The 26526-nt window shown below is 46.3% G+C and overlaps 1 protein-coding gene across 1 annotated transcript in view; it reads left to right on the forward strand.

The window, feature by feature from the left end:
• Positions 1-9581, forward strand: part of UROC1 (urocanate hydratase 1) — a 45301-nt gene extending 35720 nt beyond the window's left edge. Inside the window, exons 18-20 of the mRNA XM_004368690.2 lie at positions 3985-4066; positions 7951-8050; positions 9408-9581. Coding sequence (XP_004368747.1) covers positions 3985-4066; positions 7951-8050; positions 9408-9557 — 332 coding nt within the window. The 3' untranslated portion in view covers positions 9558-9581. The remainder of the gene's footprint in view (positions 1-3984; positions 4067-7950; positions 8051-9407) is intronic.
• The last annotated feature ends 16945 nt before the right edge of the window (positions 9582-26526 follow it).

Genomic DNA, 26526 nt, shown 5'->3' on the forward strand with positions numbered 1-26526 from the left:
GGACTGCCTCTTTATGTGGCTTGATATTGACTGTTGTCTCCGAGCCATCAATAATTTATTATAATTTTCTTTTGTGTTTGCTTAGTGAGACCTAGCTTCTTATTTTGTCTTGTTTTGATATGCCCAAATAAGCTGCTCGTGTGCACCAGTTTGATTTTTGACACCTTTTGATCTCTAATGTCCTGTCACCAGGTAGTTAGTTCTGTAACTAAGTATGTGCATGCCGGAGTCCATTAAAATTTCTTATATGGGATCAGCTCGGGTGTGCAGGCAGTCGGTCACCAAGTGTGTGATGCAGGCTCTCACCCCCAGTCCTAGAGAGGCATGGGTGATTGGTGCAGGCACTGGACTCTGGCTGCGGTAGGGGATCACGTGCTGAGCCAGGCAGGGGGCTGACGGCTGCCCCTGAGAGTCTGAAAGGAGAGCGTGTCCCTATCTAGGGTGAATAGGTAGGTGAGTTTTGCAGCCAGTCTAAGAGCTCCCCACTATGTTGGCTGCAAAGACTCGAGGGCACCACTTTTTCTTGAACTCCTGTAGCAGGTGACTAGGCACTTTAGGAGCTACCAGCAGTCCTCAAGACCCAGCAGCAGATCGATAAAAGTGCCTACTTGAGGGGCAGTGCTGTTTCGAGGATCACAGATCTGCCCATTCACAGCTGAAACAGTTGAAGTTAAGCTTCAGATGTTTGCCCTGTTGTACTGTGGTAGTGAGGGCTAACGCTGTTGAGATGTGTCCCCACAAGTCTATACAGGGGTGTATGGCACTCAGTGTCTGCAGACCTCTGATTTCCATGGCCAGCAAAGGAGCTGAGCCGACCCTGTGTTCCTGGCCTAGGGGAGTCAGCACCTTATTTGTTCCCTCTCCAAGGCCAGGAGAATGGGTCAGGGCACCTTTTGGGATCTACTTCCAGCTCAGTGGACTCCTGGTGCAGAGCTGGGAGGGAGGAGGTAAAAGGAAGGGAGGTTTTTCCCAAATCTTGTGCAGAGCGCAGAGGTAGGAGGTAAAAGGGAGAGAGGTTTTTCCCAAATGGGCTTTTTTTTTTTTTAAATCTCCGTGAAAGGGTGCGCACATGTACTTATCCTAGCCTCTTGGGAGCTGCTCTTCACTGGTTCAGAGTGTCCAAGCAGAATCTCTGCTGCCGGGTCTCTCTCGATGTAGAAACTGCTTCTCGAGCGTGTGCACAGCACAGCTGTTTGCCTGCTTCACTGCGGCCCGGCATGGCTGTGTCTCTGCAGTTTCGCCGTCACGGCTCTAGCGCTCCTCACCTCTTCCAAACGGTCTTACTCTCCGGTATGACACAGATGGATTTCTTAACCTTGCCTTGTTCAGGGCTGCCAGATGTTCACATAGAATCAAATCACTTGTTTTTCCAGGTCTTTGTTGTAAGAGGGATATAGGAAGCATCTAACAAGTCCGCCATGTTGACCACGCCTCGAAACTTTTAGTTTCATTGATTTTTTTTCCTGTTGCTTTTCTGTTTTCGAATCCATTGGTTTCTGCTCTAATCTTTAGAATTTCCTTCCTTCTTCCTGCTTTGGGTTTAATTTGTTCTTCTTTCTCTGATGTCTTAAGGTGGAAGTTGAAGTTATTGATTTGAAACTTTTCTAATATAAGCCTTAAATGTTATAAATTTCCCTCTAAGCACTGCTTTAGCTGCATTCCATATTTTTTAATATGTTGTATTATCATTTTCATTCAGTTCAAAACATTTTTAATGTCCTTTGAGGCTTCCTCTTTCACTCATGAGTTATTTAGAAGTGTGTCTTAATTTCCCAGTTTTGGGGGGGTTTTCCAGATATCTTTTATTACCTTTTCTGGTTTAATTCCGTGTGGTCTGAGAACTTACTTTGTTTGATTTATAGTCTTTTAAGTTTAAGTTTGTTTTGTGGCCCGGAATATGATCTGGCTTGGTGAATGTTCTATATGCAGTTGAGAAGAATATGTATTCTGCTGTTACTATTTGGTGGAGTGTCAACTGGTTATTTGGTCAAGTGTCTGTAAGTGTCAATTTGGCCAAGTTGATTGATAGTGGTATTTAGGTAATCTCGATTCTTACTGATTTTCTGCCTGCTTGTCCTACCAATTACTGAAAGAAGAGTGTTAAAGTCTCCAACTGTCTTTGTGGATTTTTCTATTTCTCCTTTCAGTTTTATCCATTTTGGCTCCTATTTTGAAGCTCTGTTATTAGGTACATACTCATTTAGCGTTACTATGTCTTCTTGGAAAATTGTCCTCTTTATTGTTATGTAATGTTCCTCTTTATCCCTAGTAATATCCATTGTTCTGAAATCTACTTTATCTAGTATTAATAAGGCTTGTGTTCATTTCCTATGGCTGCTGTAAAAAATTACCACGAATTTAGTGACTTCAAACAACACAGATTTGTTTTGCTACAGTTATGAAGGTCAGAAATCTGAAATAAGCTTTGGTGGGCTAAAGTCAGGATATTGACAGGGTCATGCTCCCCCAGGAGGCTCTAGGGGAGAATCCACTTCCTTTCCTTTCCCAGATTCCAGAGCTGCATTTCTTGGCTCATGGCCCCTTTCTCCATCTTCCAAGCCAGGGGCATAACATCTTCTTTCTCTGACTCTGCTTCTTTCTGCTTCCTGTTGCTTCTGTTACATGGCCTTATTCTTTTGGGTAGTCAAACCTCCCTCTGCTTTCCTTTTATAAGGACATTTGTAATTGCATTAGGGTCCACCTGGATAATCTAGCATAATCTTCCCATCTCAAAATCCTTAACTTAATCACATCTGCAAAGTCCCTTTTGCCATAAAAGGTAATAGTCATAGGTTCCAGGGATTAGGACCTGCGTGTCTTTGGGGGCTATTATTCAGCCTACCACATAGCTGCTCCAACTTTCTTTTGTTAGTGTTTTACTTTTGGCCTATGTCTTTATTTTTAAAGTAGCTATTCATGTAGATGGCATGTTGTCATTATTGTCAGATCTTGCTTTTTTTTATTTACATCAAATCTAACAAGCTCTGCCTTTCAACCGATGTGTTCAGACCATACACATTTGAAGTGATTATTGATATGGTTGGAGTAAAATATACCATCTTGCTAGCTGTTTGCTATTTGTTCACTTTTTTTTTATGTTTTCCTCTTTTTCTGCCTTCTGTTGGATTAATTGGGCATTTTTTATGATTCAATTTCATCTTCTCTATTGAGTTGTAATTTGTACCTCTTTTTAAAACAAATTATGGCAGTCATTCTAGTGTTTACAATGTACGTTTTCAAATAATCTGAGTGCACCTTCAAATAGCTTTATAGTACTTCTTATATAGTATTATGAGCTTATAACAATATAGTCTCAATTCTTCCTTCCTATCCTCTGTGTTATTTTCATATATTTTACTTTTATATGTGCTATAAACACAGTACATTGCTAACATTTTTGCTTTAGACAGTCATTTTTAGAGCAATTAAAATATGAAAAAATGTTTTTAAATTTTATTTTAATTTCATTTATTCCATTTCAAATGTTCTTCATTTCTTTATGTAGATCCACATTTACATCTAATATCATATTCCTGCTGCCTGAAAACTTCCTTACACATTTCTTGTAGGTCTGCTGACAATGCATTTCCTCAGTTTTTGTTTGTCAGAGAAAGTTTTTACGTTGCCCTCATTTTCAAAGGATATTTTCACTAGCTATAGAATTATGTGTTGACAGTTTTTTTTTCTTTAAACATTTTAAAGTGGCTTCTTGGGAGAAAAGACTTGGCGCTCTGCTCCCATAAAGATTACAGCCTAGGAAACCCTATGGGGCAGTTCTACTCTGTCATGTAGGGTCACTATGAGTTGGAATCCACTTGACAGCACACAACAACAGCCACCTACTTGCCCAGTCGTTGCTCTGCCTTCCAGGACTGAGCAGAGATGGAGGACTGCAGGTCCCCATTTTTGCCTCTGGCCCAAGCCTGGCTGGCCCCCGGGCCCATCTCATTCAGGGAATAATGGGGGTGGCTTCTGTTTCTACAGACATGGCTGTGCAGAACTTCGTGGGAGATGCCTTTCGAGGAGCCACCTGGGTAGCACTTCACAACGGAGGGGGCGTGGGCTGGTAAGATGGTTTTGGAGAATGGTGGGGGTTGGGGGTGGACTGATGTGGAAGCCTTGAAGGGCAGGGCCAGGCTTGGGCAGCTGAAGTCCTGGGGCCTACCAGCCCCACCACACAGCCTCTACCACTTCTGCTAATGGCTTTGCTGGAAATGTGCTCTTCATGTGACCTGGTAATCAGTGGGAGGGTATGTAGGGAAGGATCTTGACCAAGCCAGTATATCTCTTTGGTCTCGTCCATCAACCAGGAGACTAAGTCCTGTTGTGGATATGTATTCAGTATAAACTGCAACACCATTTTCATTTCAGTTTTCAAGTTGATTTCACAGATATTTTATCATGGAATTTTCCTAGTGCTTTCCTGGCCAAGGTCTTTTTATTCCAAATCTCATAGCCTCACTTGAGAAAGCAGTGGCTTCCCAGGCAGCCGGAGCCAGGAGCCGGGATTCCCAGGCTCTGGCCTCACCTCTGTCCCCGACTTACCCACGCCTCTGCTCCTCACAGGCTGGTTCCAATCTGCAAGATGAGGGGATGGAGGCCTATGAGAGGCTCTAGTTGGAGGCTCCGGCTGGCATTTACAGTTCCATCATGAAGATGTACTGCTAAGAATAATGAATTGCTAACATTTACTGAACACTGACCATATGTCAAGCATCTGCTAAACTCTTTGAATGCGCAAAGGTCCCTGGGTGGTGCAAACGGTTTGTGCTCGACTGCTAACCAAAATCGACCTGACGGCAATGGGTTTGGTTTTGGTTTTGACTAATTGAAAGGTTGATGGTTCAATGCCTCTCAGCGGCACCACGAAGAAAGGCCTGGCGATCTGCTTCTGTAAAGATTGCAGCCAAGAAAACCCTATGAAGCAGTTCTACTCTGTCACACATGGGGTCGCCAAGAATCAGAATCAACACACTGGCAAAGAGTTTGGTTTTTTCTGAACACTGACCATATGCCAAGCATTTGCTGAACTCTTTGAATCCATTATCTCACCTAATCTTAGGAGGAAAGTACATTTCACAGATGAGGAAACCGAGGCACAGAAAGATCAAGTGCTTTTCCCAAGGTCACAGAGCGAGCAAGCCCTGGGGATAGGATTCGAACCAAAGAAGCTCACCTGGAATGCAAGCCCTGTAACCTCTCAGGAGCTGCCCTGAAAGGGCCCACCCTAAGGTGGGGGAAATGCTGGCTTCTGGCTACCTGGAGCAGCTGGGGTCACTGCGCACTGGGAAGGAGGACAGCTCCCAGGCTGGCTCCAGTGACTGCCTCTTAAGTGACCTCTGAGCATGCTTTGGCCAGATAGTGCAGTCCCTTGGCCTTGGAGCCTTCCGTTAGTGGCCAAGCTTCCCAGAGTATGCGCATGGACTGGCTCAGAACTCAGGGCTGCAGCCCAGTCAGGTGGTTTTGATTAGTGGAGAATATGACCCACCCACATGTCCTTTCCAATAAGCAGGCTGGAGAAAGCCAGGACGAACGACTGGTTATTGGGTATCTGGTATCTCTGCCCTTGATTAAGAGATAAGAGAGTGGCCCTAACGCTGTTAAGTAACCTGCCACAGGGCTGGTGGTGGAGCTGAGGTCTGCCCCCAGATTGTCTCCTAGGATGTACCACCCCAGTGCTTAGGATAATAGAGGGCAAGAAGAGGCAGAGCAGGCCTGAGAGAGAGGCTGTGACATGAGGGCCTGGGACAGAGGACAGCAGGACTAGCTCAGGCAGGGGCTCCCCAAGAGAACTCCCACCATCTCTCAGGAATGCCCCTGCAAATTCCCAAGTTGCGACCACCCCCAGAACTACCCACCCGGTCCTGTGAAAAGGGACACAAGCAGGCGAGATGCCAGAACTAACACCCTTTATCCTGCTTTTCTTGAGGACTCTTTTGGGCAGTGCTTCAAATTCACACTGGAGTCCATAAATTTCATGTGTATATAACTTAAGAAGTCAGATACTTCTCTAAAGCTTATTTAAAAAACCAGCAGGAAAAAAATCTGTCCTTAGCCATTCCTACTCTAAGGGGAAATCACTTTCAACTCTTTAGCTACATTTTTTTGTTGTTGTACTTAAATCCACATCTCTAAGTTACATGCTTATAGTGCTATTTCTAGTTTTTTCCCCTTTTCTTCTGTTGTCTGCTGGCTCCCTGTCTTGGTGCTCTTACTTTCTGAGACCAGCAATGGCAGCTGTTCCCTTCTGCTCCCTCAGTTGGTTGCCTCAGCCTCCTCGGAGCCCCTCTTTCTGATGCCTTATTTTGGGCTCTATCTTTGGCTGTCTGTCCAGTGGTCCTTGCTGTCGGCTTATGTTTGGAGGGGTGCCACTCAGTTAACTGGGACCCTGTGTGTTCCGTGGGACCTTTGCATCAGGGGCTGCCTGGCAGCAGAGTGGGAGTCAGGGTCACTCTCTGACAGTCTCTTCTTCACGGGCCTCTGTCCTTGTACCTAGATGCAGAGGCCCTGAGTCAGCGTGCTAGGGGTCCGCCTCTGGTGGCCTGTGGGCTTAGCACAGGCAACCTCTTGGCAGCTTTTTACAGGGCAAGGCATCTGGGACTCATGGTGGGTTAAGCTGGCTTCCACCAGTTTCTCTGCTCTGTCTCTCCCACTTCCAGAGATACTTGTGCCACCAGTGGCTGAGGTATGCTGGTCCCTGGGAGGCAGCAAAGGGGTTTGTCTTGGGCCTTCTCCGTAGTTGACTCGTGTATCATCTTCCTTGTGTCTGCTCTCCAGCTTCCAAAATTGCATTGCTGATTCTCCTCTCCGTTTCTCTTTGTCTTTGTGGGTTAAAAATTTCGGTTACAAAATAAAAGTAAAAAATTTGGTTATAGTCATTTTAGTGGAATCTTGGGAGGGAGCAGGGATAAATGCATGCATTTAACCCACTATGTTTACCTGGATGCTGACTTTTTTTCTCACTAAACAATGTCTTGGAGCACTTGTCAAACTTGGTAATGACTTCCGAGGAAGAGGACAGAGACCCAGGGGCTTCAGGAAAGAGAGGGCACTCACAGGCATTGATGGATGAGAGCCACAGCGCAAACATGCCCAGAAAGTAAAATAGCACTAAAACCCGTTGCCGTCGGGTTGCTTCCGACTCATCACCACCCTATAGGACAGAGTAGAACTGCCCCCATAGGGTTTCTAAAGAGCAGCTGGTGGATTTGAACTGCCAACCTTTTGGTTAGCAGCCTAGCTTTTAACCACTGCGCTACCAGGGCCCCAAAAAGCTCAGGCTATTTAACCACTCTGCCATCTTTTGGTTAGCAGCCATAGCTGTTAACCACTGCGCCACTAGGGCCCCTAAAATAGCACTAGCATGTTTAAGTAAGATTCAAATTACATCTGTTAAGAACGGAGCGAGAACAAGAACAAATCTGTTGGATGTAGTCAAAACAATACTCAGAGAAATACATTCATTAGCAAACAAGAAATATTGAAAATAAAGGAACTCAGCCTTCAAATCAAGTCATTACAAAGACCACATAATAAATCTAAGGAAAGTAGAAAGAAGGAATAAGGAAGGTAAAAATAATGAACATAAAATCAGAAATAATGACAATGGCATTCAGTAGTCCAAGACACACCCAATGAAGTATACTTTTAAGTGCAAAGAAGTTTCTAGGGAAACAGGTGGTAAACTCCAAGCAGAGGGGGTATGTCACACTCAGGAGGTCAAGGCAGGCTTCACACAGTGAGGGGTCAGAGTGTAAAAGCCTAAGGCACAAATGGGCAGAGAACTGAACACGTGGCAGCCTCTGTAGGCCTCCAGCACACCGACCCCCGAGCGCCTCCTACATTCAGAAGTAGAGTGTGGGAAGAGCACCAGGCTGCCGAGGAGACCGACACTCTGTACCTCAGCATGAGATACCTATTCAACTGTATGTGGGGTTGCTTCTCTTGCAGGGGTGAGGTGATCAATGGGGGGTTTGGCCTTGTGCTGGACGGGACCAAAGAAGCTGAGCAGAGAGCCAAGGCGATGCTCAGCTGGGATGTCTCCAATGGGGTGAGTCACCTCCCTTTTCATTTCTATCTGCAGCTCTGCCTCCTCACACTGCAAACCTGAGACAGAGCACTGCCTTTTCCTCCCCATGGGAACCTTCAGGAGCGAGTCCTGCCCTTCCCACTTATCCATGTCTTTCCTCTCTAGCTCCTTACCCCCACTGCCAGGGCTGCCCTCCTCATCCAATTGCCCCCTTTTGGTCTCCCTGTGTCAGGCCTGATCCTTGAGGCCATCTTCTGTCCACACAGCCTGGCCCCTGGCAGCCCCAGCCCTCCCATCTACTGCTGTATTGAGGGCTGCCATAGTAAAGAGTTCTCTTTCCACCTAGTACAAGGTCCCATTGTACTAGGGTCAGAAGAATGCAGACTCTTAAGAGATGATGGCCCTTGGTTGACACCTGTAGTTCACCTTTGCTGTTGTACAGAGTGCTCTCGTTGCAGGGTGGGTTGGTGGTGTGGTGGTGGGGGGTTTGTTTCTCTCTATGACCACATTATGGGCAATGGAGAAGGGGAAGCATCACAAATGGGAGGGCTGATGGTAGATGCTGGCGAAGTGGAGGGTTGGGGGCTTGGGGATCCAACCAAGAGCAAGGCTCCAGAGGTGAGAGCGAGCTTGGTGTCTGATGACAGAAGGGCCCTCCAGGCTGGGGCCTAGAGGGTGAGTGGAGTGTTGAAGAGGTTGACCTCAAGCAAATGGCACAGGGCTTCACGTGTGGTGAGGTCACCTTCACCCGATAGGCAGTACAGGCCATGAGAATCAGGAGAGCCATGGTCGAATTTTCCCTCTAGGAGATCCCTGGTTGTGGTGTGGAGACTGGTGGGTGGGGGAGGAGGTGAAGAGAGGTGTGCTTAGGGGTGATAGCAAGGAGATCTGGGGATGGGGAAGGCTATGTCCATCCTCCATTGAAGAGATGATGATGACTGGACCCCAGTGACGGCGATAGAGAAAAAGAAGTGATTGGAGGGAGATTTTGAAGGCAGACCGACAGGTGGAAGTGGATTCCATGTGGATGGAGAAGATTGTGGAGAATGACTCCTTGGTTGGGCCTGATGCACCTGGAAGAGGTGCTGTCATTCTTGCAGGTGGGGAGGTGGGGGAGTTTGGGCTGGGGGGAATGATGGCTCAGTTTTAGATCTGAGTTGAGTTTAAAGTCCAGGCAATAGAGGGGGACATCTGAGCTGGGGGTAGGGGCAGGTACAAAAGACTGCTGGCCCCACGGATATCCACAGAGGGTCCTGGAAGTGGAGGAGGGCAGGGTGTTTGGGACCTAACTGCAGTGTCCAGGTGTCTTGCTGGGAAGTGATGCTGACACCAACTGCTGCTCCACTCTCTCTCTCCCCCAACATGGCCATGTGGTTAGGTGGCCCGGCGCTGCTGGTCTGGAAATCGGAAGGCCTACGAGATCATCTGCCAGACGATGCAAGAGAACAAGGGCTTGGTGGTGACACTCCCACATGAGGTGGCGGATGAGTGCCTGCTCCAGAAGGCCCTGCAGCCCCAAGTAGCCTGAGAGCTGGCCGTGGCCTTCAGTCACTCTCACCCTTGGTCCCAGGCCTCAATGCACAGCCACATGGCCCTTCCCCCCTTCTGCTGCACACTTTCCTCCCCTTGCTTCACACACAGCCAGGAAGCAGCAGGTCTCATGCCGGCTAAGGATGCACCCCCAGCCCATGGCAGTGCTCTGCAGTCTCTCCTCGGCCTCACAGCCACTCTAGAGGGCCAGCAAGGCACAGCTAGGTGAAGCCACTTGGCATGACTGCGTGGCTGCCGTGGTCTGTACTCCAGGAGTGCTGTTGGACATGGATGGATATCACTGAGCCTGCATGTATAGGTCTCTTCTGAGCCTCGCACCCCCTCTTCCTACACATGGGCAGGCTTTGTTGCAGGGTTTCAGCACCTCACCACACCTCCTGCATCCATCCGTTCACTTGCTTGCCCAGACATTTGTTCACCCAAGCGCTTCCCGTACCTCAGTGCCCCAGGCTGGTGGGGGGGGGAGGGGTGGCGGGGAATAAAAATGCACGACATCATGCTCTTGCCCTGGGGGAGTCTAGGGAGTAAGCTAGATGGGAAATAAGCAAATAAAATGCAATGTAATACATGCTCGAGTAGAGCCTGTATAAGGTGTCGTGGGGCAGAGGGGAAGCAGTAGGTGGGATGAGGGCAGGCAAGGCTTCATAAAACAGGTAGAATCTGAGGTCTGCCCTAAAGGTCAGTGATAATTTGGTGGGAAAGAAGGAGAGCGTAGGGCACTCCGGGGCTGGCACAGGGTGGTACATGAGTCAACGCAGCTTGAGTCCTTGTAACAGCATTTTGAGGTTCATTCCAAAGCCCTGTTGGGAGCTGGGCTGCCCTGTAGGAGCAGTGTCACTTCCACCCCCATTCTTGCACCCCTCTGGGGCAGGGAGCTGCAGGCGTGGATGTGACCACCCATCCTCTGGGGCTGAGCCAGGGGTAGGAGGAAAGCACAGGGCAGCAGTGGGGCAGAGTAGGGAGAAAGATACCCCAAAGATAGCAGTGGCTTCTGGCCCCAGAGACGGAGGGACTGGCTGAGGACACTTGTCTGGTTTGGCTCACACAGGAGGAGCCGGGCCAAACCCTTTGCCTCCCCCAGAGCAGACCCCTTTGAGGAATCAAGACATGTTCCAGGTGTCTCAGAGGGGTCTGGTGCCCACCTGTTGCCAGCCCTGCTCTACCCAGGAGAGACCGTGGCATCACCCTGTTAGGAGACCAGGCCTAGGAGATGGGGGTGGGGTGATAGGGTCACTGCCCCCCTTCATTAGAACCAGTGAGATGGGCCCTTGCCCTTTGTAACTGATGTCCATTAGGAGAAGGATTAGAGAGGCCAGAGCCTGCTTTCTGGAATCTCAGTGTGTAAGCGTGTGATTTTCTTACAAAATAAGAATTTCTCCTGAATTAAGACTGAATTTGAGGCCAGAGAGTCCTGACTTTTTCCTATTTCTGCCTGCCAGAACCTGGGGGCCTTGACCTCTCTGAGCCTCCACTCTGTCGTCTGTGTAACAGAATAATAACACCTGGACCACAGCCCAGAGGGGAGGATGGTTTCCTTTATTCTTACCCAAGTTATAAACAAGGGCCTAATGGAAAGAAGAGCCCCATCCCTCTTCTGTGTCCAGCCTTCCCACCCCTCTCCGGCCCTGTGAACATGCTCCCACTGCTGGCACCCGACAAGTGTGGGTGTCAAGCACCTGTTCTGTGCCAGGCCCTGTTCCAGGTGCTGGGCACTCAGGGAATCAGGCAGAGGCTGAGCCTTGGGCCGTCTACACTTGGAGCCCTGGCCCCCTGGCCCACGTGACCTCACTGCCCTTGGTGAGCTGTGGGAGGAAGAAGCAGCCTTGACCAACCATCATTTTCATTGTTCTGTGCCTTCACTCTGTTCCAGGCCCAGCCCACAGTAGACTTAAAATGACTGACTTTGGTGCCTCTAAACAAAGACATGGGAAAGAGATTGGGGGATGGAGCAGGATTCCTCCCTCCCCCCAAGTCTCTGAGGGGCCATGGAAAATTTGATGCCCACCCCATGTCTGCAGACTGGAGAAGGGTCAGTCTAGCTGGGTCTGGGATCCTCAATCACTCAACTGTTCGTCTCCTCTCCAATAGCCAGTCTCCCCTTTGTCCTTACTGACAAACCCTGATTTTGTTTTGGGCAGCAATGAGATGAGGTGGAAGTTGGCTGGGTAGGACATCTGGGAAAACTGCAGTTTTTCTAATAAAAAGGGATAGACTCAGCTGCATTGCTTTTTGTCTTACCCCCTTCTTACTGCCAAACCTCAGATGTGATACCTGGAAGTCCAGCAGCCATCCTGTGACCATGAGGACCACAGGGGCACATGAAAGATGGGAGCGGCGAGGTAGTGGGGTCCATATGAGCCCTGCATTGTCCATCTCTGGCTCCTTGGTCCTTGCTTGTTAAAGCCACTCTAGCAGGGTCCTGTTCATGTAGCAAGCACAATCTCTAACTGATAAATGGTCTGTTAACAAGTCTCCATGTACCTGTGTGAACATTCCTTGTTCCTAGGGAAAAACAAGGAATCCTTGGGTGGTGCAAACAGTTAACGTCCTCAGCTGCCAACTGAAAAGTTGGATGTTCAAGTCTATCCAGAGATACCTTGGAAGAGAGGCCTGGCCATCTTCTGCCGAAAAATCAGCCATTGAAAACTCTTTGGAGCACAGTAATACTCTGACACACATGACGTTTCCATGAGTTAGAATCAATTTGATGGCAAATGACTAGAGAGAAACAAGGAAGGTATGTTCATTTTGAAGACCAGGCCTTCCCCTCGTTCTTTCTCCCTCAAGGACAGGAAGGGCTCCATGGTCAGCTCCAGCCAAGGTCTTAGGTAGCTTCCAGTCACAGCAAGGTCCTTGAGGCCCACTCTTGGCTCCATACCAAGAATGTTGGTAAGCAAGATGACATTCCTGGGCCACAGTACATCGGCCTGCTGCCAGCCACCAGCAGGAAGAGGTGACAGCTGACATAAAGAGAGGGGGCACCAAAGGAGTCACTGTGGAGTTGGGCAATGGGCACAGCTTCAGTAGCAGAGCAGCAAGGAAGTGTACTCCTTCATCAAAACAATTAAAATGGAGGCCTTTTGGACATTAAAGGTATATAGGCATCACTGCCCTGAAAATTCAAGGTTGTGAAATGACGCAGGCCCAGCGCTCCAGCCTCAGGGTCCTCTGTGTGGGCAGCCTGTGCTCTCTGTGAGCCTGGCACTCTCTGGGAACCCATTCTTTGCCTTGTCGGCAAGCCTCAGCCAGTTACAGAGGGCTCCACCTGACTAATCTGCTCTCTCGTCCTTGGTTTTTCTAGAGTAGGTTCCCAACTCAAGGCCAGTGGGCTGGAATTGACTGGAGGCAGTTATTTTTTTTTGGCCTGCCCTGTTTAAAAAATAATTCACTTAGCAATTTTTACAAATTGGGGGATTTCACTTAAAAATCCATATTTGGAGCTTATTTGGAGAAATCAATAGATCAGGCAACACTGTGCCCACTCCGCGCTTATGGCAGCAACCAGTTGGAGCTTCCTTCAGGCAGGGCTTGTTCTTTTCAGTTTGCCACAGGCCCCACCAATCCCTGTTGTTGTTGGTAGGTACCATCCAGTTGATTCCGACTCATAGTGACCCCATGTGATGGAACTGCCCCATAGAGTTTTCTAGGCTGTAATTTTTATGGGAGTTGATAGCCAGGTCTTTCTCCCAAGGAGCCACTGGGCAGGTTCGAACCACCAACCTTTTGGTTGGTAACCAACTGCTTAACCATTGTGCCACCAGGGCTCCTTCTACCAATCCCTATGGCTCCCCAATAGGGAGGCCGTATGTTTGTTGTTTATCCTTGAGCATGAGCTTCTGTTTTCCCTACACCTGCGTGTTTCACACATTATGTTACCTGCATGGCCTCTATTGTGATCTGAGTTTGTGACCTTTCATGTAGAAGTTTCCTTTAACTCCCAACCTTGCCCATTCCCCCTCTCCTCCCAGAACTTGGAAAGTCCTGCACACTAGTACTGGCATTCTCAAAGTCCCCACTGATGCCTTCCAGCCAGCCAAGTGTGCTAAGCACCCAGAGATATCCGGGTGGGTGGAGTTTCTTTCCAAATATAGAAAACATTACCAAGCACATGTGTATCATCCTCTTCTCTTCCCCTGTCTCTTCCAAACTACTTTCTACACAGCGAGTACTTGGAGAATGTGGGTTCTGGGTTACTGAGGAGAAACCGGCCATGCTTTTCAGTCTTCATAATTTTGATGAAATCTTTTTAGAATATTGAGTTCATGTCTCTGCTGGATGATAACTGAATGATAACAACAACAAATATTCAAGTGCATCAGATGACTCAGCACATTGAATCCTCTTACTCGTGACGGAGGAGAACTTAGAGTGTCTCAGTAGAAGGTGTTAGAAAGAGCCCTTGATAGGACTAGAGCTTTGATGAGGTGACTGGAGAGGTCTAAGGAAGTAGGTCCACTGGATTGGAGGCTGTCAGGAAGTGGGGTGATTACTGTCTCCATCCATCTTGTCTATAGGGAGGGAGACGAACATGAGGATGGGTTATGATTGGTAAAGTTGCTCAATCACTAGTTTTGGCCGAGACGGGTGTTGGGTGTTTTGTGGTGGCACAGGGGCCTTGTTTTGTCTGGGCTTAGGCAAAATTATGCAGAGGCCTTGCTTTGTCTCACTTTATGATGAATCTCAGAGTGACCTTGTGTGAGGTTGTTGTTCTACGAGATTGTTTATGCTTCACAGGAGAATAGCAGGGCCCAGCTATGAGTGCCAGGCAGCCTCCCATGTCAGAGTCTTTCTTCTTTCTCAGTCCTCTTCATTTTGTAGATGAGGAAACTGAGGTACAGAGAGGTTGTGGTGGATTAAAGATGGCTGCAAGTTCTTTCCAACACCTCCCTTGAGAGATGGATCTGGCCTGGTCTTGGGACTCGCTTTGATCAGTAGAATATGGCAGAAAGGATGCTGTGCCAGGGCCCTAACTGACACACAATCTCCCCTGCTACACTCTCCCAGCGCTCCCTCTCAGAACCCAGTTGCAGTGCTGGGAGAAACCCAGGCAAGCTGTGTGGAGGAGAACCAGGATGTCCTGCCAACAGCCCCAGGTGATCCCTTGTCAATAGCCAGCAACTCCTGGCTACGTGACTTTCTGAGAAGGTGGAAATGTTCTGTATGTGTGCTGTCCAGTAGGGTAGCCACCAGCCCCATGTGGCATAGTCAGCACTTGACATGTGGCTAGCGAGAGTGAGAAACTTAATTAAAAATACTTTTATTTTAATTGATTTAATTTAATTATCTTTAATATAAAATTTAACTTAAATGAAACTCAAATTAATTAAACGGCCCTTTTAGGTGTGTTCGGTATGGACAGCGTGAGACAGGTCTTGCTCAGACTCCCGTGCAGGCCTCTCACCTGATCTCCCTGTCTCCCTTCTCATCCCGGTTCTCTCTGCTTGCTGCTCTGCACACAGGGAAACCACCTACATGTGGTGACAGCATGTCACACCTCTGCTGAAGAGCCCCATGTCCTCCTTGCTGTGCATAGGGCTTCCAGGGTCCCTTCTTCTCTGATACCACCATCCCCCTCCTGTACTGGCTCATGGCCAGGCAAGGATCTCTTCAGGGCCAAAGAGATTCCATCTGCCCCCTTCTGTGTGTGGCTGTGCGGAAGATGAGAGCCACGAGGTGAAATAATTGGCCTCCAGGCCCCAACTTGTGGTTAATCTGCAGACGTAAGGATATACATGAAGAGACATGGTAAAACTGGGGTAAGCCAAGTGCCTGGTTGGCTGTTGTTTCTCCATTTTGGGATAGGGCAAGTCGTGACAAAACAGGCTTCAGTCAGGGGTTTGATTTAAAAGGAACATCTTTGAGGTTCTGGTGATGCCTAGGACACTGCCTTCCTCCACCTTCTTCATAGAGTGAGATGATGCCTGGCCTGGGAGGCAGCAGGCCTGGTGTCATGGATTGAATTGTGTCCCCCCAAAATGTGTGTCAACTTGGCTAGGCCATGATTCCCAGCATTGTGTGATTGTCCACCATTTTGTTATCTGATATGATTTTCCTACGTGTTGTAAATCCTACCTCTATGACGTTAATGAGGCAGGATTAGAGGCAGTTATCTGGCAGAACTTGATCTACAAGATTAGATTTTGTCTTAAATCAATCTCTTTTGAGATACAAAAGAAAGAAGTGAGCAGAGAGATGGGGAGAGGGGGACCTCATGCCACTAAGAAAGCAGCATTGGGAGCAGAGCACATCCTTTGGACCTGGAGTTCCTGTGCTGAGAAGCTTCTAGACCAGGGGAAGATTGAAGACAAGGACCTTCCCCCAGAACTGACAGAGAGAGAAAGGCTTCCCCTAGTGCTGGCCCTCTGAATTTGGACTTCTAGTCTCCTAAACTGTGAGAGAATAAATTTCTCTTAGTTAAAGCCATCCGCTTGTGGTATTTCTGTTATAGCAGCACTAGATAACTAAGACACCTAGGTTTGAGTCTCAGTTCTGCTCTGGCCTGAGGCTGGGACTGTCCTAATTCCATCTCTGAGTCCTAATGTTCCTACCTCTAAAATAAGGGAGTGAGACATTGACTCTGAAGGCAGTGAAGTTGGACATACCAGCAGGGACCAGATCAGGAAAGGCTAAGCATCTTGGAACGTATTTGTGGACAGTGATTGTTTTAGGTTTAGAAGGATAAACTGGGTGCCGCATGGAGAACAGATTAGAAGGGTGACAGGGAGAAGGGGGACCACGGAAGGCCACTGCAACCACTCCAGGGGGCTTGGATCAGGGATATATCAGCAGGAACAGCCAACGATGGATGGATGTAGGAGCAACCTGAGAGCTGCATTCTCTAGGACTTGGTGGCTGGCCGGACACTTGGGAGGAGGGAGAGAGAGAAGTGGGGATGGTGTCCAGGTTCCTGGAGATGCAGTTCATCAGCTCAGAAGGTGCAGGTAATCAGTGAAGAAGGGGTTCAAGGAGTCAGAGTTAGGCTTTGTGTTGCTTTGAGGAACCCATGTGTTTCTGGAAGGCCCCTGAGACCCTGGAAGGAGGGGATGTGTGAGCTACAGGTCTGTGCAGCTGGGGAGCAGAGAGCCTTGGTTGGAGCCCAAGGATCTCCCAGATGAGGCATGGCAGAGGAGGAAGGGCCCCTTGGAGACAGAGAAGACCAGACAGGGGTGAGAGGAAAACCTGAAGCTGAAGTGCCCAGGAAGCCCATGGAGAAGAGTGAGTCCTACAGGAGGCTGTAGACAGTTGTAAAGAACCAAGGAAAATCCCTTCAAAACATTTAATAGTGTTTAGTTTACCCATTTTAAAATGTTTTTAAAAACACTGTCATTTTTGAAAAAGCAGAAAGATAAAAGCGGGGAAACTCATCCATACTGCCACCAAATTTTTTTTTAATTAAAAAAATATTTTTAATTATTAAAATAAACATCTGCTCATGATTTAAAACAATCAAATAGTGTCAAAGGGAGTGATGTGTAAAGTGAAAGTCCTCTTCTCTACCCTACTTCAGAAGTAGTCACAGGTACTAACAATTTCTTGTGTATCTTTCTAGAAATTTTCTAAGGAAACACTTGCACACATATGTAATTTTCCTTCTTATACAAATGGGATCCTCCTATACAGTGTTCTACAGTTCGATTTTTTTAACAATATGTTTTCTTAATTGAGACTTTTTTTGTTGTTAGATGCCATTGAGTTGGTTCCAACTCATAGCAACCCTATCTATATACAACAGAATGAAACACTGCCCAGTCCTGTGCCATTCTCATGATGTCATTATGCTTGAGCCCATTGTTGCAGCCACTGTGTCAGTCCATCTCCTTGAGGGTCTTCCTCTTATTCGCTGACCCTGTACTTCACCAAGCATGATGTCTTTCTCCAGGGACTGATCCCCCCTGATAACATGTCCAAAGTATGTGAGATGTAGTCTCGCCATCCTTGCTTCTAAGGAGCATTCTGGCTGTATTTCTTCTAAGACAGATTTGTCCGTTCTTTTGGCAGTCCATGGTATATTCAATATTCTTCCCCAACACCATAAGTCAAAGGCATCAATTCTTCTTCGGTCTTCCTTATTCATTGCCCAACTTCTGCATGCATATGAAGTGGTTAAAAACACCATGGCTTGGGTCAGGTGCACCTTAGTCCTTAAAGTGACATCTTTGCTTTTTAACACTTGAACGAGATCTTTTGCAGCAGATTTTTGCCAAATTCAATGCATCCTTTGATTTCTTGACTGCTGCTTCCATGGGTGTTGATTGTAGATCCAAGGAAAATGAAATCCTTGACAACTTCAATCTTTTCTCCATTTATCATGGTGTTGCTTATTGGTCCAGTTGTGAGGTTTTTTGTTTTCTTTATGTTGAGGTATAATCAATCCATACCAAAGGCTGTGGTCTTTGATCTTCATCAGTAAGTGCTTTAAGTCCTCTTCACTGTCAGCAAGCAAGGTTGTGTTATCTGCATATCACAGGTTGTTAATGAGTCTTCCTCCAATCCTGAAGCTGCATTCTTCTTCATATAGTGCAGCTTCCTGGATTATTTTCTCAGCATAAAAGTTAAATAAGTATGGTGAAAGGATACAACCCTGATGCACAAGTTTCCTGACTTTAAACCACGCAGTATCTCCTTGTTCTGTTTGAACGACTGCCTCTTGATCTATGTACAGATTCTTCATGAGCACAATTAAGTGTTCTGGAATTCCCATTATTCGCAATGTTATCCATAATTTGTTATGATCCACACAGTCGAAAACCGTTGCAGAGTCAGTAAAACACAGGTAAACATCTTTCTGGTACTCTCTGCTTTCAGCCAGGATCCATTTGACATCAGCAATGATATCCCTCATTCCACATCCTCTTCGAAATCCGGCTTGAGTTTCTGGCAGTTCCCTGTTGATCTTTTGCTGCAAGCTCTTTTGAATCATCTTCAGTAAAATTTTATTTGAGTGTGATATTAATGATATTGTTCGATAATTTCCATATTTGGTGGGATCACCTTTCTTTGGAATAGGCATAAATATGGACCTCTTCCAGTCGATTGGCCAGGTAGCTGTCTTTCAAAGATCTTGGCCTAGACAAGTGGGTGCTTCCTGCCCTGCATCCGTTTGTTGAAACATCTCAATTGATATTCTGTCAATTCCTGGAGCTTTGTTTTTTGCCATGCCTTCAGTGCAGCTTGAACTTCTTCCGTCCGTACCATTGGTTCTTGATCATATGCTACCTCCTGAAATGATTGAACGTCAACCAATTATTTCTGGTACAGTGGCTCTGTGTATTTCTTTTATCTTCTTTTGATGCTTCCTGAGTCATTCTGTATTTTTTGCATAGAATCCTTTAGTATTGCAACTCGAGGCTTGAATTTTTCTTCAGTTCTTTCAGCTTGAGAAATGCTGAGCATACTCTTCCTTTTGGTTTTTGAACTGCAGATCTTTGCACATATCATTATAATACTATACTTTGTCTTCTTGAGCCGCCCTTTGAAATCTTCTGTTCAACTCTTTTTACTTCATCATTTCGTCCACTCGCTTGAGCTACTCGATGTTCAAGAGCAAGCTTCAGAGTCTCTTCCGACATTCTTTTTGGTCTTTTCTTTCTTTCCTGCCTTTTTAATAACCTCTTGCTTTCTTCATGTATGATGTCCTTGATGTCATTCCACAACTTGTCTGGTCTTCGGTCATTAGTGTTCAATGTGTCAAATCTATTCTTGAGATGGTCTCTGAATTCAGGTGGGATATACTCAAGTTTGTACTTTGGCTCTTGTGGACTTGTTCTAATTTTCTTCAGCTTCAACTTGAACTTGCATATGAGCAATTGATGGTCTGTTCTGCAGGCGGCCCCTGGCCTTGTTCTGACTGATGATATTGAGCTTTTCCATCGTCTTTTACCACAAATGTTGATTTGATTCCTGTGTATTCCATCCGGCGAGGTCCACGTGTATAGTCATTGTTTACGTTGTTGAAAAAAGGTATTTGCAATGATAAGTCGTTGGTCTTGTAAAATTCTATCATGTGATCTCTGGCATCATTTCTGTTACAAGGCCATATTTTCCAACTACCAATCCTTCTTCTTTGTTTCCAACTTTCACATTCTAATCACCAGTAATTATCAATGCATTCTGATTGCATGTTCGATCAATTTCAGACTGCAGAAGTTGGTAAAAATCTTCAATTTCTTCATCTTTGGCCTTAGTGGGTGGTGTGTAAATTTGAATAATTGTCATATTAGCTGGTTTTCCTTGTTGAGGTACAGATATTATTCTATCACTGACAGCATTATACTTCAGGATAGATATTGAAATTTTTTTTGATAACGAATGCAATACCATTCTTCTTTAAGTTGCCATTCCCGGCATAGTAGACCATATGATTGTCCAATTAAAAATGGCCTATACCAGTCCATTTCAGCTCACTAAAGCCTAGGATATTGATGTTTATGTGTTCCATTTCATTTTTTTCAATTTCCAATTTTCCTAGATTCATACTTCGTACCTTCCACGTTCTGATTATTAATGGATGTTAGCAGCAACATTTCGAGTTGTGTCACAACAGCAAATGAAGGTCCTGAAAGCTTGTCTCCATCCACATCATTAAGGTCAACTCTACTTTGAGGAGGAAGCTCAAAGCACTTTGTATTTTGAGTGACTTCCAACCTGAGGGGCTCATCTTCTAGCACATATTAGACAATGTTCTGCTGCTATTCATAAGGTTTTCACTGGCTAGTTTTTTTCAGAAGTAGACTGACAGGTCCTTCTTCCTAGTCTGTCTTAGTCTGGAAGCTCAGCTGAAACCTATCCGCCATGAGTGACCCTGCTGCTATTTGAATACTGGTGGCATAGCTTCCAGCATCATAGCAACATGCAAGCTCCCACAGTACGACAAACTGAGAGACACGTGGGGGTAACTGAGACATAGCATAAGATAAAACTCACCATTTTAAAGTGTACAATTCAGTAGTTTTTAGTATATTCACTATGGCATTCAGCCATCACCACTGTCTAATTCCAGAACATTTCCATCCCCCAAAAGAAACTCTGGACTCATTAGTGGTTACTCCCCATTTCTCCCTACCCACAGCTCCTGGGGACTACTAATCTACTTTATGGCTCTGTGGATTTGCCTTTTCTGGACATTTCATATAAATGGATTCATAAAAAATGTCATCTTTTTTGCCTGGCTTCTTTGACTTAGCATGTTTTCAAAGTTCATCCATGTTGTAACATGTATCAGTACTTCATTCCTTTTTATGACTGCATAATATTCCTTTGTATGTATATACCACATTTTTTTTATTCTTTCATCAGTTGATGGCCATTGAGTTATTCCCACTTCTTGGCTATTATGAATAGTGTTGCTATGAACGTTTGTGTACAAGTTTTTGTGTGGACGTATGTTTTCATTTTTCTTGGGTATATATCTAGGAGTGGAATTGTGGGTCATGTGGTAACTCTATGTTTAATTTTTGAGGAACTGCCAGACAGTTTTCCACAGCGACTTTACCATTTTGTATTCCCAACAGTGTCAAGAGCTGAGCTGAGCTGAGAATTAAGCTATTAGTTAAGACAACAGCCTAAATGAAAGCAACAGCCAAGCCTCTAGTCACTTGACTGCTGTGGTAAAAGCAAGAAGCTAACTGGGAAAAAGTGCTTACACCTTATCAGTCGATGGTGGGGGTGGGGGAAGGAGGAAAGGAAGGGGTAGGACTGGAAAAGTGCTGAGTACTGTGTCAAAGTGGACAAATGTCTTTAAGGCTTCCTCCCCTGCCCCCACCCCACCATATGGAGGTCTCAGCAGAGGTATCTGAGGAAGGCCTCTATTGAAGAATACCTCCTCTTTCCCGTATAAAGAGACCTCCGAATGGAGGTGCCTGAGCTAGGAATGCAGATATGCATAAGAGCATGGCGTGGACAGGAGGCCTGAGTCCTTGACTGCAATTCCCTTCAGAGACTACAGTGCATTGTCTATACACCAAGTCTGGAGTGGGGAAGACAGGTTTTCCCCTGAGGCTTTTCAGGCAAAGCCTTTGTAATTTCCTGTGGTGGGGCCTGAAAGATCACACATAGGTTTTTAGCCAGGAGCTGGACTCCTCAACTAGCAATGCATGAGGGTTCCAATTTCATCACATCTTCACTGATGCTTGTTATTTTCCATTTTTTGTTTGTTGTTAAATTACACCCATCCTAGTGGGTGTAGAGTGGTATCTCATTGTGGTTTTGATTTGCAGTTCCCTAATGACTTATAAGGAGCCCTGGTCCCTTAGTGGTTAAGAGCGCAACTGCTAACCCAAAGGTTGGCAGTTCGAATCCACCAACCACTCCTTGGAAACCAACCCTAAGGGGCAGTTCTACTCTGTTCTATAGAGTCGTTATGAATTGGAATCGCCTTGACGGCAATGGGTTTTCTAATGACTTATGGAGGAGCCCTGGTGGTGCAGTGGTGAAACGCTCAGCTGCTAACGGAAAGGTAGGCGTTTTGACCCCACCAGCGTTTCCTCAGGAGAAAGATGTGCTTCCATAAAGATTGCAGCCTTGGAAACCCTGTGAGGCAGTTCTACTCTGTCCTATAGGCTCTTTATGAGTCAGAATCGACTTGATGGCAATGGTTTTTTTTTTTTTTTTCCTAATGACTTATGAATCAGAATTGACTCGTCAGCACACAACAACAACAATGACTAATAATGTTGAGAATCTTTTAATTTGCCTATTGGCCATTTGTATATCATTTGTAAACTGATCATTTGGAGAAGTATCTATTCAAATCCTTTGCCCTTCTTTAAACTGGGTTGTCTTTGTTGTTGAGTTGTAAGAGTTCTAAATATATATACATTTTGGATACTAGACCCTTATTGGACATTTAATTTGTAAATTTTTCTCCCATTCTGTAGGTGGAGTTTCACATTCTTGATAGTGCCCTTTGACGCACAGAAATTTTAATTTTGATGAAGTCCAAGTTATCAATTTTTTTCTTTTGTTCCTTGTGTTTTTGGTGTCATAGCTAAGGAACATTGCCAAATACAAGGTCATGAATGTTCGTCCCTGTCATGGTTTGAATTATGTCCCCCCAAAAATGCGTGTATCAGTTTGGCTGGGCCACGATTCCCAGAACTGTGTGGTTGGCCTCCATTTTGTGATTGTAATTTTATGTTAAAGAGGATTAGGGTGGATTGTAACACCACCTTTACCCAGGTCACATCCCTGATCCAATGTAAAGGGAGTTTCCCTGGGGTGTGGCCTGCAGCACCTTTTATCTCTCAAGAGATAAAAGGAAAGGCAAGCAAGCAGAGAGTTCGGGACCTCATACCACCAAGAAAGGAGCACCGGGAGAAGAGCGCGTCCTTTGGACTTGAGGTTCCTGAGCAGAGAAGCTCCTAGTCCGGGGGAAGACTGATGATGACAAGGACCTTCCTTCAGAGCCGACAGAGAGAGAAAGGCTTCCCCTGGAGCTGACACCCTGAATTTGGACTTCTAGCCTGCCAGACTGAGAAAATAAATTTCTCTTTGTGAAAGCCATCCACTTGTGGTATTTCTGTTAGAGCAGCACTAGATGACTAAGATAGTCCCTATGTTTCTTCTAATAGTTTCAACCCTTACATTTAGGTCTTTGATCAATTTTGACTTAATTTTTAGACAGAGTGTGAGGTAGGGATCCGACTTCATTCTTTTGCGTGTCGATATCCAGTTGTCTCAGCACCATTTGTTGAAAAGACTATTCTTTCCCCATTGAATGGTCTTGCAACAACATATTTTTGGCATAAATTCATGTATCTATCCATTCACCCATCCATCTATCTACCTGTCGTAGATGTATCCTATTCTTGGTGATCTACTTCTGAAAAATCAGCCATTGAAAACCCTATGGAGCACATTTCTACTCTGGCACACATGAGGTCACCATGAGTCAGAACTGACTCAATCGTTGCTGGGGACTTCTGCCCAACCTGGGCAGCCCCTATGAGGTTCTTGCCTTCTGCTGACCAAGAATGACCAGGAGAGGCTCAAGTTTTCTGCATGAACAAAGCTTTATTGAGCAAAAGTAGCTCGTGAGCAGAGACAGAGACAAAACAACACTAGCCTTTGTCTCCCCTAAGAAATGTTTGGCTAGGCTTTAAAGGTTTTTAGGCGGGAAAGGCATTATCTTTATTCATGAAAGAAGCGGGGTTATGAAGATTACGTGGACACAGGAGGCAGCCCAAGATGGAACCTGTACTGTAACAAAGGCTCCTGGGACTGGATGGTAGGACTTATTATGGGGTGCCGCGCCTGTGCAGTCTCCCCGTGGTGCCGGCTGGGTTCCTGTTGTGGGTCTGTTGGTCACCTTTCAGATGTCTGTGCATGCTCCAGGGGCCAGATCGGGCCGGTTCTTCTGAAAAACATCAAGAAAATACATTGAGAGCTGGGCGGGTTGTTCTTTCATTATTGCATTTTCCAAGATAATGGGTTTTGTGCCGTTAGTTAAGCACATGATTTTTAGTTCAGGGTCCTTTGCTTAGGGGCTCAGTCCCTTTTTTCCTTCCCTTTCTCACAACTAGTTGGTTGGTGCTTGATTCTTTTTAATGTTATTGATACACCTTATTCTTTTTTTAAATTGATGTAATTAATTGAAGTTTACATTTCAAGTTAGTCTCCCATACAGAATTTTTTTTTTTAACATAACATTATTATGAGACCCCAACCGCTCACCCCATTCCGCGACAGCACACTCCTCCCCTCCGCCCCTGATTCCCCATGAACATTCAACCAGCTCCTAACTCTCTCTGCCTTCCCCTCTAACCTCTGGACAGAAGCTGCCCCTTTGGTCTCTTATATCTACTTGTCTAAGAGGCACATTCTTCACGAGTATATACCTTATTGTTTTAAAAATACTTTTAATAATAATACAGTATTCATCTATTCAATAAATATTTATTGAAAGTCTTCCCTGCTAGGCTCTGGGGATACAGTGGTGAATGAGACAGACACAATTCTTCTCCCTGAGGAGCCTACACACTAGCGGGAGAGACAGACAATGAATTACCAGGGAAAGGGACAAATAAAGCAATTGCATGATGATAGCTATAAAAGGAAACGTATAAGAGAGGAGGTAGAGAATAAGGGAGCTCTGTAAGGGTCTACTTTGAATCAGAAGGTTAGTGGAGTCCTCCCAGAGGAGACAGAGACGAGCTATTCAAAGTCTCTGAGGCTGGAAGTAGCTTGGTCTGTTGGAGGGGGGTGGGCAGTGGGATTACAGAGAGAGGGGCAAGTAGGGAGAAGATGAGGGCAAAAAGGTGGCAGGGCCAGACCATGCAGGGCCAAAGAACAATGCAGAGCAAGGAGAGGGTTTTAAGGGGAGATTGATGTTATTAGTTGCCATGGAGTCAATGTCGACCAAATGTGCGCAGAGTAGCTCTGCATGCCGTAGTTTTTTCAAGGCTGTGACCTTTCGGAAGCAGATCACCAGGCCTTACTTCTGAGGCATCTGTGGGTGGACTTGAAGTGCCAATCTTTTAATCTTTATTCATTTAAAAATTTTTTTTCTTTTTTTTGTTGTTGTTGAGAACAGAGCAAAATATACACTAATTCAACAGTTTCTACATGTGCAATTCAGTGACATTGATTACATTCTTTGAATAGTGCACCCATTTTCACCCTCCTTTTCGGAGTTGCTCCTTCCTCAGTGACATAAATTCATTGCCCCCTATGGTTCCTACCTAATCTCTCAAATTGCTGTGGTCAGTCTGATTCCATATAAAAGAGCATAATGCTCAAGTGAACTGCCTACCTTTTGGTTAATAGCGGAGTGCGAGTGCTTAACCATTTGCGCTGCCCTTAAGGGAGTGGGGGTGGGGCGTAATTAGATCTGCATTGTTAAACAAGTAAAAATAAAAAAATAAACCCATGGAATGGATTCTGACTCATAGCGACCCTATAGCAAAGCACAGAACTGCCCCATAGGGTTTCCAAGAAGCGGCTGGTGGATTGGAACTGCCGACCTTTTGGTTAGCAGTCGAGGTCTTAACCACTGGGCATTTAGACGATCACAAAAGCCTACTCCGTGTGGGAGGGAGTGGGGTGAGATGGAGGCTGAGGACTAGTTACAGAATTATATTTGTTGGATCAACACAGTGGTGATGATGAAGAGAAGTGGAGGGGCTCCAGCTTCAATCTGGATGTATGGAGTGGGGGTGGGCGGAGGCAGAGGAATGGCTGAGTTCAGGTAATTATGAGTAATTCAGCTCATTGCAATGTGAGGTTGTGTGAAGTTTAGTGGGAAATTAGTTGGAAATGTTGGCAGGGGTCAGATCAGGGAGGTCCCAAGTGCCAGGAGGTGAGGTCTGTCGGTTTCCATTTAGTGGGCTCCTTGGAGATGGCTGCAGCTGGTGGTCACCAGCTAAACTGTGTTCTAATCCTAACTCTATCAGTTCCTGGCTGTGTGACCTCGGGCCAGTTACTCAAGCTCTCTGTGCCAGTTTCCTCATCTCTAAAACGTTTATGTGAGTGTAAAGATTAGATCAGTAAACGCTTACGACATGTTGACTGTTACTATTAATCTCTTTGTCTGCACTACCCAGATAGAAAATATTATTATAAATCAGTCGGGCCTCCGGAAGCAAATTGAAGCTCAGACCCAGCAGGTCTCGCCTGCCCCGCCCCGCGGGCTGACGCGCAGGCGCCACGCTCCGGTCCAGCTCTAGCTCGGACTCCGTCCCGGGCTTTGGCGACCACCGTGTGGCATCTCGCGCACGCCCTGGGCGGGGCAGCCTCGAGCTTCCGCCGCGGCTCCGGTGTCCGACGCCGCTAGAGGGGCCCGAAGATGGACTCTCGGGGGTTGCCAGTCGCCCGGGCCGCGCGTGGAGGCCCACATGGCGGCCCCGACTCCGGCCCTGGCTCCGGCCCCGCCCCCGGCTGGTTTCGCCGTCTCAGTCCGGGCTCCGGGCGCCGCCGGCTGCTGCTGCTGTGCGGTCCCGAAGATGGCGGGC

This window comes from Trichechus manatus, unplaced genomic scaffold (assembly GCF_000243295.1).
Source record: "Trichechus manatus latirostris isolate Lorelei unplaced genomic scaffold, TriManLat1.0 scaffold00001, whole genome shotgun sequence".
Taxonomy (NCBI): Eukaryota; Metazoa; Chordata; class Mammalia; order Sirenia; family Trichechidae; genus Trichechus; species Trichechus manatus.